The sequence below is a fragment of the Bubalus kerabau genome, chromosome 2 (assembly GCF_029407905.1).
Source record: "Bubalus kerabau isolate K-KA32 ecotype Philippines breed swamp buffalo chromosome 2, PCC_UOA_SB_1v2, whole genome shotgun sequence".
Taxonomy (NCBI): domain Eukaryota; kingdom Metazoa; phylum Chordata; class Mammalia; order Artiodactyla; family Bovidae; genus Bubalus; species Bubalus kerabau.
This window is the reverse complement of record NC_073625.1, coordinates 50766596-50779244: the sequence shown is the minus strand read 5'-3', so window position 1 is coordinate 50779244 and position 12649 is coordinate 50766596. Positions and strand designations below refer to the sequence as shown.

Genomic DNA, 12649 nt, shown 5'->3' with positions numbered 1-12649 from the left:
TGAGCATCCCGGAAATTTGGTGTCCATGGGGGACCCTAAAACCAATACCCCACAGACACCGAGAGACAAGTATACTCTCACTTGTAGCTTGCTGGAATATCTATCTGGCACAACAGTGACTCTTAGATTTCCGTCCAAAAGCCCCCAACCACGGTCAGCCACACAAATGTGAATTGACAATTAACATGCCCACCTGCTGCCTGGGCCTCCTAGGCCTTACCTTTCACCAGGACCTTGGGGACCTTCGTGTGGCTGGCGCAGAAGGCACTGTAGAGCTTGAAGCGGTCAGCGTAATACAGAAAGGATCCCCCCAGGGAGAACAGCACTTTCTGGACAGTGAGAAACAGTGCAGTTAGTTTGCAGTCCTCCTCACCCAGGAACAGCAGCAGGATGCAGCCGGGAGCTCACACCTGCCCGAGTCTCCCCACAAATCGGCACCACTCACACCTGTCACCGCCTGTCTTTGCTCACTGACGGCCTATTGGGAGGTCTATGGGCTCACCTGTTTGTGTAATAGACCCTGTATTTGGCTGTCTCAGTAATTATAGCCAGTGTCACCGGTTTTGCGGGCTTGTGTCTTTCAATGACCTAGCTGGGATGTCGGACTGTTAATGAGAAAGTAGATATGGCATTTTGGAAAAGACAGAAAACTCCTGAATTCCCTCATTAGATTCTGTTGGGATGTAGAAGTGACAAACCAAATAAAGGCAAGAAATGCATAAATCCCCCAAAATAGAAAACACCTTTCCCTGATCACTAATTCCACCCTCTCTAACACCATACTCTTTTCTAGCAGCAGTAGATAAGAAGAAAAGAAACAGACTCACCCATGGGAATTAGGTAACATCTCCCAGCCCATAGCCTCTGCCTGAACTGGATCAAAATTAGGTGGAGGCCTTCCCTATCAGGGCTTCCCTGACAGCTCAGGTGGTAAAGAATCTGCTTGCAATGCAGGAGACCCCGGTTTGATTCCTGAGTCAGGAAGATCCACTAGAGAAGGGACAGGCTACCCACTCCAGTGTTGTTGGGCTTCCCTTGTGGCTCAGCTGAGAAAGAATCCGCCTGCAATGTGGGAGACCTGGGTTCGACCCCTGGTCCAAAAGATCCCCTGGAGAAGGGAAAGGCTACCCTCTGGCCTGGAGAATTCCATGGACTATATAGTCCATGGGGTCACAAAGAGTCAGACATGAGTGAGTGACTTTCACTTTCTTCCCTATTAGGAATTTAATATAGCTCAGCTGGGATACTTTTTATCCTATACATTTTCTATAAATATATGAAACAGGCCTCAGAAAAATATCTTCTATAGGTTTCACACTGATCTAGTCTAGTTCAGAAAGAGGTACGGCTTATTTAGCTTTAGAATTTTAAAGTTGGATTCCAAGCCAAAAAAAAAAAAAAAATAAGACTTTGGATTCAAGTGATAAATTGGGTTCCACAAAATGCAGTTTATTTTAATTAACAACGTAGAAAATTCTTATAGTCTAATTAAAAGAAAACAAAGGTTTATTAAGAACCATACATAATTGGTAATTAGAGGCCTAAATTCATTTCCTACATGTTCTACTTTTCCTCCTTTACTTTTTCAGCTACACGCCTCCCCAAATCTCATCCCCCTGACCCTGTATAGACAGTCATCCTTTGAACCATATCCAATAATCAAATGAGACAAGTTGTGTAAGAAAAAGCTCTAAATATAACCCCTCACTTTAGCCACATGAAGTCATTCATTTGTTTAACTTAATATAAATTCAGTAGGCATTTACCATATAGGAAACACAGATAGAACATTAACATGTTCATTTATTCTTCCAGCCTTAAAAAATAATCTCGGAGCACAAACTGTGCACAAACATGGCGGGTGTGCACACAAAGACGGCATTTACCCCGTGTTTCTATTCAGTAGGACCTCACAAGCCTGTCACTGGCTGACAGACACTGCAAATTTCCAAGAGGAAATTTTACCAAAACTTACTTGATCTCAGAACCAATTTTTTTTTTTGCTAATCCTGTTGTAGGGCTAGTGTTCTATGCAACACAATTTGCACCTTTTTAACAAGCTTTTTAATTTTGGGCAAATATATAACCAGGATTTAAATGAAACAGCAATCACAGAAACCAAGAGCAACAGGCTTGGGGATGAACACAGACTGAGAAACCAACTCAGCAGTGCCCGAGAGCAGCCCCGGGGCTGAGAGTACTCAGTGAGCATCAACTGTCGCGTCTTACAGACAGAGGGGAGACTGTCAGATTATGCAGGAAATCGGTGAGGTGAAGGTCGGAGCAGAGGGTTCCACTTAAATGATATTCACAACAGTGACTGCTCTAGAGTGAACTTGCTCAAAGGATCATGCGCGAATCCCTCCCTAGAATAACACCTCTGCTCGTAGCACCATGATGTTTGTATCACAGTTCTGATAACTAAACACTCCTAAAGTGATCAACAGAATCTAAACACAAAGAACTGATGCCACAGTAAAAGCACGCTAAATGAAGATCATGAACGTTAGGTATTTTAGATTAAAACCAAGCATTTTCAGGTCTGTATGCATTTTTATTATGTTGTTCTAACACTGTCCTATTAATTAATTTATCAACAAGCCAAGCTGTATTTCAAATGGACAGTATCACCAATCACCCTGAGTAGAGAAAAAATGAACTAACCCAAGCAATTCCACACACACACACACACACACAAAAACTATATTTACTAGTTAAAGGGGTATTATGTCTGTAATTTATTCAAATCTTTCAGGAGAAAAAATTATACCTTTTGTACACACAGACACACACAACACAACACACACACACACACACACACACACATACACATTAGATAGCCAGAGAAAGGATAAAGCAAATGTGGTCAAATGTTAACATTTGGAAAATGTGGGAGAAGGATAGCTTAGAATTCTTTGTTCTATTCTTGTCACCTTTCTGGAAGTCTGAAATTATATCCAAATAAAATTAGAGAACTATATATAAATATAGGTCCATAAGCTTATGTATATGAAAGTGTGTGTGCATTCTAAGTGACTCCTGTTGCAGAGAGGGACTGTAAAGAGATGACACACACACAAAGATATCGAAGGATAGTCTTCATCTCATCCTACAAACCTATCAGGTGTACTAACATGACACAGCCAGATCTCCACATGTTAGAAGACAGCCACAGGGTACGGGGCAGCGCCTGTGCGGACAACTGAACCCAAGGTCAACACGAGTGCAAAAGTTACTCAATGCAGAAAGATCGAAAGATAGTCATTTCAAAAAACAGTGCTAGAAAAATTAAATATTCACATACAAAAAATTGACTTTGATTCACCCATCACACCAGATAAGAGACTAATATATAAGTCTCCAAGTCACAAAACTTCTAGGAGAAAACTTTATGACCCTGCCTTAGGCAAAGAGTTCACAGATAAGATACCAAAAGAATGACCCAGAAAAGAAAAAATTTGAAAAAGTGGGTTTCATTAAAAAACAAAAATTTCTGGGGACATCCCTGGAGATCAAGTGGTTAAGAATCCAGGCTTCTACTGCAGGGGGTGTAGATCTGATCCCGGATTAGGGAACTAAGAGCCTGCATGCCATGCGGTGTAGCCAAAAAAAAATTTTTTAAATAAAACTTCTGTGCGGAGGAATAAATTAGGAACTTGAGATGAACATATATATACTACTACACATAAAATAATAGCCAACAAGGACCTACTACATAGCACAGGGAACTAAACTCAATATTTGGTAATAACCTATAAGGGAAAGGAATCTGAAAATGATTATATGTCTATATATAAACTAAATCTGGAGAAGGAAATGACAACCCACTCTAGTATTCTTGCCTGGAGAATTCCATGAACAGAGGAGCCTGGCAAGTTGCAGTCCATAGGGTTGTAAAGAGTCAGACATAACTGAGCGATTTTCACTTATAAACTAAACCACTTTGTTATATACCTGAAACTAACATACCGTAAATCAACTATACTCGATTTAAAAAGAGAAATCAACTTGAAAAAAAAAAAATCTGCTCTTTGAGAAATACTGTATGACAAAAGAAAATATTTACAAATCATATATATGGTAATAGAGTTCTACACAAAATTTTCAAAGAACTCTCAAGACTCAATAGTAAGATAACAATCCAATATAATAAACAGGTGAATGATCTGAACAGACATTTCACCAAAGAGGCTATAATGAAAGCAAATTAGCACATAGAAAGATATTCATCATCATATCATTAGAGAAATTAAAATAAAGCCATAATGAAGGGCCACCACATATTTGCTAAACTGGCTACGTTTAAAAAGAGTGACCTGACCCTGCTGAAAGAAAGAGGAGGAACAGCTGGTGGAACTGCACACTGGCACAATCATTCTGGAAAACAGTTCCGCAGTTTCTTAAAAAGTTAAACATACACTTTCCATACGATCCAACCTTTCCATTCCGAAGTATTTATCCATGAGAAATAAAAGCATATATTCATGGCTCAGCTGGTAAAGAATTTGCCTGCAATGCGGGAGTCCTGGGTTTGATCCCTGGGTTGGGAAGATCCCCTGGAGAAGGGAAAGGCTGCCCACTCCAGTATTCTGGCCTGGAGAATTCCATGGATCTCTTAATTTCATGGATCTCTTAATACATTCATACTAAAACTTGCACACAAATGTTCACAGCAACTTTACTTGTAATTACCAAAAGCTGGAAACAACCCAAATGCCCAAGAAAGGAGAAAGGATCACAAAGTATATCAATAGTACTGATACATCCACACAATGCAATTACTACTCAGCAATTAAAAAGTATGAATTATGGGTATATGAAACAACATGGGTGGAACTCAATATAATTATGCAGTAAAAGATGCCACATAAAAAAAAGTCTGGGCTGTATGATTTCATTTATATAAAATTCCAGAATGCAAACTTGTCTATGGTAACAGAAAGCAGACACAGTTGCCTGTGGCTGAGAGGCCAGAAGAAAAAGAAGAGAGGAATCACAAAAGAACAGGAAAAACAACTGGGGGAGATAATTATGCCCATTATCCTGATGGAGGTGACGGCTTCAGAGGTGTACACATATGTCAGATTTCATCACAGTGTACATTTTAAATATAAGCAGTGTGTTGTAAGTCAATTATATCTCCATTAACCTTTTTAAATGTCCATGAGAGTGACACATAAGCCAAAACCATTGTGCATGAATCAATGAGCTTCGTTGGTTGGAAACACAGGGCAGGAAATCTCTGCAAGGGGAAGCCAACCAAGGAGGAGGAAGCCTGCTGTAAGCACCCTCACCGAGTGCTCCAGTCATAAATCCTCATTAAGGCTACGGGGACACTGTGTGCTGGAAGACCGTCTTCCTCCTGGATAACGATAAGCATTTCTATTAACCAGTTCCCCAGAACAAGACAATTAATTTGTTCATCGGAAAACCAAGACTGCTAGTCGAAATTTGCTAACAGTAAGTGTCGTAGGCCCCCACATAAACAGAACAAAAGGTAGGTGCATCTTCCTAAATAGAAGTCAGCAGATACTCCAGTTAAATGGAAATCAATGGCACTGGTTCTACCTTAGCCAGATCAGCAAGCACAGTCCATTCCCCTCTCTGACTCCCTTTAGGAACTGACCCCACTGGATATCCAATGAAGACCCAACACCACAGCAACAATTCCTCCTGAGATGTATTTTCAGGAGATTCAACTGGACCTACAGGATACCTCACTCCTGACATTAGGAGGCAGCTTGACACTATTTGAGGATGAGACTTACCTTAAATTGATCAACTTTCTCAAGCTTTTCCAAATCAGGTACCAATCTCACTCCATCTTCCAGAGTTTTAAGGAATTCTACTTGAAACTCTACCATTTCGGTTAAATTTCCAAAAAGCACATCAAGCTGGAAAATGCAAAAGAATTTCATTAACCGCCTATTTCATTAGTGTGTGGATCCTTCATTTGCTTCTGATTTTAAAGTTTTTCTACCCATATGGTAATGCTCCCACCATCAGAAGGTGGGCCAACTCTTTCCTCTTGGAGTGCATGCCAAGAGCTCGGCAGGCAATAACTTGACCTATTTATTACAATTAAATGAATTCAAAATGCTCAGTATTGTGTGAGGTCCTCATTTCTTCCCCATCACCAGGTCAAGTTAAAGTTCAGACGAAAGCCACCATACCTCATCCTGGGTGAGAAAAGTTTCTTTTTGAAGAGGTTTTAGGTATCTCTCCATGAGACAGTTTAAGTCCTAAGGGTTGAAAGAATATCAGATTAGCACATCTGAAAGTCTATAAAGAATCTAAAAGGAAAAAAAATTATGTCCCAAAGGCTACAATTTCAGTCTTTAGGTCACTGAGGTTCACTGAAGCAGAAGCAAGCCAACCTCTTCTCAAAATATTTCAGGCTTTGTAGCCATATGGTCTCTGTCACAACTATTTAATTCTGCTGCTGCATCAGGAAAGCAGTATAAATGATACTGGGTTGGCAAAAAAAATGGCCATGAGATGTTCCAGAAAAACCCAAATGAACTTTTTGGCCAACCCAATACAGAAATGAATGTGTGTGACTGTGTTTCAATAAAACTTTATTTGTAAAAGCAGGCAGAGAGCTGGATTTGGCCCAAGGGCCATACTTGCTGACCTCTGACTTAAAGACTAAGATAGAGCATTAAAAATAGATCACACAGTTGTAACACAGACTTAACATAACTAAATTATACAGAGGCATATGTATATGATCATACAATGATCATAGTTAGGTTAATTATATCATTATAGGAATATATTGCAGATTATATAGTGTTGAAATAACTTTCGAAGCCCCAGATGGAGCCTCATGACACTGGGGTGTCATGTGAGTAAACCAAAATTTAAATGATTTTTATGTTCCTGTCAATACATCACTTGACCAGAAGTGTAGTATATATCTAGTCAACCAATATCCAAACGCCAAGCCAATTCTGGGTCTTCTCACCCCAACCAAGGTTGACTTTGTGGCCCTAGCCAATTAGATATTTTCTACTTTTCTCTTCCTTGCTCTTGATTCTTTGTTATAAAAGCTTCTTGCCTTCTGCCCCATCTTGCAACTCTACAAAAGAAGACTGTCCAATTCATGAATAAAGTTTGTTTGTATTACTTACAAGTTGTCTTCTTTAATCATTTTTAAACAAACATTGTATATATTATAAATTATATAGGAACACAAGATCTAGTTCCAAGAATATAACTAAATGTCAGAACAAATTATAACACAAAACAGACCTGATACCCTTCTGCCTTGACTCAAAGTAGATTGTGAAGATACCACTACTTAAATTTGTCAAAACTGAATTCAATTTTAGTATGCACTCAACAGCCTATTTAGAAAGGTTAGAAGGTTCACTTACTATTCACCATCAACTCCTTTGGGAGTCAATCAATCAACTATTTCCATCAATGAATTGCTATAAGAATAGGCATGCCTCCCTAAAATACAGAAGGAAACTGCAACATTCAGAATCAAGGCCAAGTTCCACAGGAGAGACAAGACACCCTTCATGACCGTGATCTGGCCTTGTCATCAGCCGACATCCGTGTATAAACACCCAGCATGCATCCTTCCAAGTGATGACAGGACGCACAGGGGGCGAGGGGAAGACGCACCTTCACGTAGGTGCGCTCTGTCTCCAGGAGCTCGCAGATGACCTTGCGCAGCTTGTCGGCATCCGTGAGCTGCCTCAGGGCGGCCAGCTGAGGTCCAGTGCAGTCCTGGGGGGACGGGCTCGGGTCAGAGGGCTTCATCTCGTGCAGACTGCGGCAGAACGCGGCCACCTGCTCCGTGCTCTTCAGAGCACAGTTGGAAAGGCAAGACAGACGAAGTCATTCCTCACCGAAGAGACTTGCCTGACACCTGTCCTTCTGACGACGTTCAGCCTGGTTAACGAACTGCCACTCATGAATCACAGCGCCCATTTCCCCAGATTGCTCCACGCGTCTGAGCACTCACTGAATGCTCCGAACAACCATAATAACAACTCCTGGCATAGACTGAGTGATCACTGCCTATTAGGCACTGGTTTGATGCATTTAATCTGCTCATGTGATAAGTAAGGGCTGTGATCATACCTACTTAACAGTTGAGACAAAGGAAGTCCAGAGTAGTTAAGTAACTCATCCAAGAATGCACAGCTCAGACCTGAACCAGGCAGCATGGCTCAAAGCCTGTGTTCTTAACTACTCTGCAAGAAGCTCAGCAACCAAAGGAAGATACAGCCAAAGGCATTTCACCCAAAATACAAGGCTAATTCATTACTGGACTCTCAGTGCACCATACATATTTACTTTGCAAAGCTGGAAGATGATTTGATAAGCTTGGCATCTCCCTGTCTCTATTAAAAACTGACATGGAGGCAACTTTCTAGATAGCCATAGATACTTGTATTTTTATGTATTTTAAAGTTTCTATCTCTCCAGCTTCTCCAAGGCAGGAAGATTCCAAGACTAACCCCACTACTACCACCAGCACCCCCTGCCTCCCCACTCCTCCAGCTAAAAAAAGGGGCACTGGGCCCTGAACAAGACCTCAATAGCTCAGTCCCCACCCAACTGTCCAGGATGGGTCAAGCGGAAGTTTGGGATTCTAGAATTCGAAAATTCCAAGTCTCCAAGTTAGGCAAAACAGTTCTTCAAAGCAAGGGCCAAAGACGGAGCACTGAAAACCCCAGGGCATCAGTAGCTCTCCACCTTTGCTCCATGGAGGAATCACCTGGGGAGCTCTTAAACCACTCCCAATGCCCAGCACACCCTCCAGATCAATTCAGAGTCTCTGGGGACTTCTCTGGTGGTCCAGGGGTTAAGAATTTTGCCTGCCAAGGCAAGGGACACAGGTTTGTGCCCTGGTCTGGAAAGAGCCCACACTGCATGAGTGACTAAGCCTGTGTGCTGTGACTACTGAATCCTGAATGCCCTAGAGTCCGTGCTCCACAACCAGAGAAGCCACTGCAATGAGACGGCCAAGCAGCGCAACCAGAGAGCAGCCCCTGCTCATCGCAACTAGGGAAAGTCCTTGTGTAGCAGCGAAGACCGAGCACAGCCAAAAATTTTGTTAAAAATCAGAATTTCTAGGATGGGATGTGCAAGCGTTTGTATCTTTTAAAGCTCTCCATGGTATTACTCTACAGGCTATTATTTTGTAGCACAGAATCTATTGATAGTTTAACATTTGTTCAAAATGTACCAGTCTAGAGATGTTTGATGCATATCTCTTTGAAACTGGTGTTGCCTTCTTGGACTTCTCTTTCCTGCTTCTCTAGTCCAGTTTACCCCCAGGAAATACAAAGTATTTCCAACAGAGCAAATAAAGAATTACTTTTTCTATCACCCGTCTACTCACTCCTAACAGTGAACATTCTGAGAAGAATATCCTTCCAAAAACAACCATGAATGCAGAGAGCTGAAAGTCATGGTTGGCATTTTGTGGAGAGCACAGGAGCCAAACCCAGTGTACCCCATGGCGGCAACATCACTCATTACCAGAGAAATGCAAATCAAAGCCACAATGAGGTACCATCTCATGCCGGTCAGAATGGCTGCTATCCAAAGTCTACAAACAATAAATGCTGGATAGGGTGTGGAGAAAAAGGAACCCTCTTACACTGTTGGTGGGAATGCAAACTAGTTCAGCCACCATGGAGAACAGTGTGGAGATTCCTTAAAAAACTGGAACTAGAACTGCCATACGACCTAGCAATCCCACGGCTGGGCATACACACCAAGGAAACCAGAATTGAAAGAGACACGTGTACCCCAATGTTCATCGCAGCACTGTTTATAATAGCCAGGACATGGAAGCACCCTAGATGTCCACTGGCAGACGAATGGATAAGAAAGCTGTGGTACATATATGCAATTGTTAAACACAGAGAAAGGCTACAGCAGCTAACATTAACCTGCCTTCCCCTCATTAGCATACTGACTTTGCCTTGTTAGCATACTGCCTTCTGCTTATTAGCATAGCCCAACGGGAAGGAAGCCCGAAATAAAGCCAGGACAAGGACACGGGAAATCAGAACCTAACAAGGATGCATTAGTAGCAATGTCATGACAGGAAAGGGGAGAGCCAGGACCCAAATCCACATGATGATTGATCCAAATCTCTTAAGGTTACACAGCTTATTTATTGATAGCACAAACTCTGGTCTTACATGCCAGGATGTATTAGTTACCTGTCAATGGCACTATTAAATGCTTCCTATGGAATCAATGTTTCCAACACTGAATATGCCCCAAAGAATTCTCCCTTTGGTGACTGATGAAAAGCTCATCAAAATGGGCTGAACTCTATGACATGTGAATTATATTCTAATAAGGCTGTTAAAAAAGAAAGACTACTAGTTTTTCATCAAAGCCTGTTTCAGTAGAAATAAAGTTTTATCTAGTTATGTTAGGATTTTACAAACTCAATGTCATCATTAAATATTAACCGTAAAATATGGATTTGTCTTAATAATTAAAAAGGAACGAGTAGATCCATTTTGACAAAAATGTCCACATCTTTGAGATAATGTTATGGTAACTGTAATAGGCAATTATAATAGGCATTATAACACAGACATTATGGAAGGGGGGAGGGTGTGCCTCACTAAAATGAAAATTCCATGGAAAGAGAATGATCACAGCTGACAGCTTAAGTACCATGCCCTCCAGCTGATCCCAAACTCCCCTGTGTCACTTTGATTTGTCACTCGCCAACACAACAAATGTATAACTGGCACCTTCGCTTACACAATGCTTTTCTAACTGTTCCAGCTCTAACAGCAGCTGCCTGCCATTTACATGCAAATTAATATCCTAGCTATTATTCATGATATGTAAATCCATCACCATATTCCCATCAGAGACACGGTAGACCTTTCTGCAGTTTAATCATTTAGACAAGTCGTCATGCAAAATCCAATGTCCTCATTAATTATACCAAGGATGCCCCAGGCCTTAAGATGCCCCATGCCAAGTTATAAACTGGGGACTCTGACACACATCAAAAACAGGACACTTCCCTTGGTACCCCCAATTCACACCATGCAGACTTGCCATTCTCAGCACTATTTGGTTATAATAACGAAAGGCATGACATGGAGTTTCTGGGTTTTCATCCCCTCTGCTTCTTCATAAATACTCGGAGGTTTTCATTTTTAAGAGTGTGAGTTTCAATGAGGGTCATCCAGCTGATGTCTGCTTTTCAGAGAGCAGAACAGCACACTTTGTCCTTGCATCTGAGTTCTGTGGGGCCCCAGGTTGCTTGAATTCCCGTCTCTGCTGCTAGGAGATGGGTCCGCTTGCTCATACCAATATGGGAACTGAGAAGATGAGAGTAGAAGTGATGAACCTGCTGCAGTTTTGCTGGTAGAGCTGACTGAACCCCAGGCTCCCTGGGTCCCAGGTCTGCAGACCCACTGTCAGCAGGTCATCGGAAGACATACGTCTCACCATTTAGACCTTCTGTAACCTGGACCCTTGTCTCTCTTCACTTCCATCTCCCTTCTCAATCCCATGGTCCATATTCTCATGATAATCCTCTTTTTTTCATGAAAGTATAATTGACTTTTGTGTGTGTGTGTGTGAAGTTGCTCAGTAGTGTCTGACTTTTTGCGATCCCTGGTAGGACTGTAGCCTACCAGGCTCCTCCGTCCATGGAATTTTCCAGGCAAGAGTACTGGAGTAGGTTGCCATTTCCTTCTCCAGGGGAATCTTCCTGACCCAGGAATCGAACCCAGGTCTCCTGCATTCCAGGCAGATGCTTTACCATCTGAGCCACCAGGGAATTATATTGTGTTTGTTTCAGGTATACAGCAAAGTGATTTAATTATACATATATATGTGCGTGCATGCATGCTAAGTCGCTTCAGTCATGTCTGACTCTTTGCAATCCTATGGACTGTAGCCCGCCAGGCTCCTCTGTCCATGGGATTCTCCAGGCAAGAACACTGGAGTGGGTTGCCATACCCTCCTTCAGGGGGTCTTCCCGACCCAGGGATCAAACCTGTATCTTGTGTGGCTCCTGTATTGCAGGCAGATTCTTTACCGCTGAGCCACCTGGGAATCCCATAGTTCCCTGGGCTATACAATAAATTATTGCTGTTTATTTTATATTAAAAAAAGAAAGAGTGTGAGTAGAGTTCCTGACTTGGCCTATGTCACGTTCACCACCTCTGAGGCTTGGTACCCTGATTTAATCAAGCCCATCGGGGAAGCTCAGGTCATGTAGGCCAGGGCTTTGGTGCTCTACACCTAGCCATCTCCTACCAACATCATCTCAAACAGCCAGCTTCCTCACCTTCCTCCTGACACACCCCCTCCTGAGCCAGATCTTGGGTTATAACAGGAAAGGAAATACCTTTAGCATCCCAGGAGACACCTCCAAATTTCCTTGAGTTTTCTGAGAGTTCAGAGCCTTAGGCATCCCTTCCTTATAAGACACCTTCTTTCTATGCTAAGACAGATTTACCCAGTGGAGTCTCTGAAATTGACAGCGGGGGAGAATGGGGACAGTTTCTCCACTGGCAACCCTGTTCTCTGATTCAAGGTATAAACTCTCAGGTTTATCACAAGGAAATGGGTCAACATAGCCATACGACTCCAGGTTATCTAACTAAAAATAAGTTTAATAAAATAAACTTAA

General features: G+C 42.0%; 1 protein-coding gene and 1 non-coding gene across 15 annotated transcripts in view; both read right to left on the bottom strand.

Annotated features, from left to right (window-relative positions):
* Window positions 1-12649, bottom strand: part of TIAM1 (TIAM Rac1 associated GEF 1) — a 492037-nt gene that overhangs the window by 34950 nt on the left and 444438 nt on the right. For all 14 annotated transcript variants that reach the window (XM_055567705.1, XM_055567702.1, XM_055567701.1 and 11 more), the window contains 4 exons: window positions 7636-7815; window positions 6174-6242; window positions 5769-5894; window positions 221-329 (listed from right to left, as the gene is read on the bottom strand). In XM_055567705.1, coding sequence (XP_055423680.1) covers window positions 221-329; window positions 5769-5894; window positions 6174-6242; window positions 7636-7815 — 484 coding nt within the window. The remainder of the gene's footprint in view (window positions 1-220; window positions 330-5768; window positions 5895-6173; window positions 6243-7635; window positions 7816-12649) is intronic.
* On the bottom strand, window positions 11719-11791 carry TRNAS-GGA (transfer RNA serine (anticodon GGA)). Its single transcript has one exon. It is a non-coding gene; the product is annotated as a tRNA-Ser (tRNA).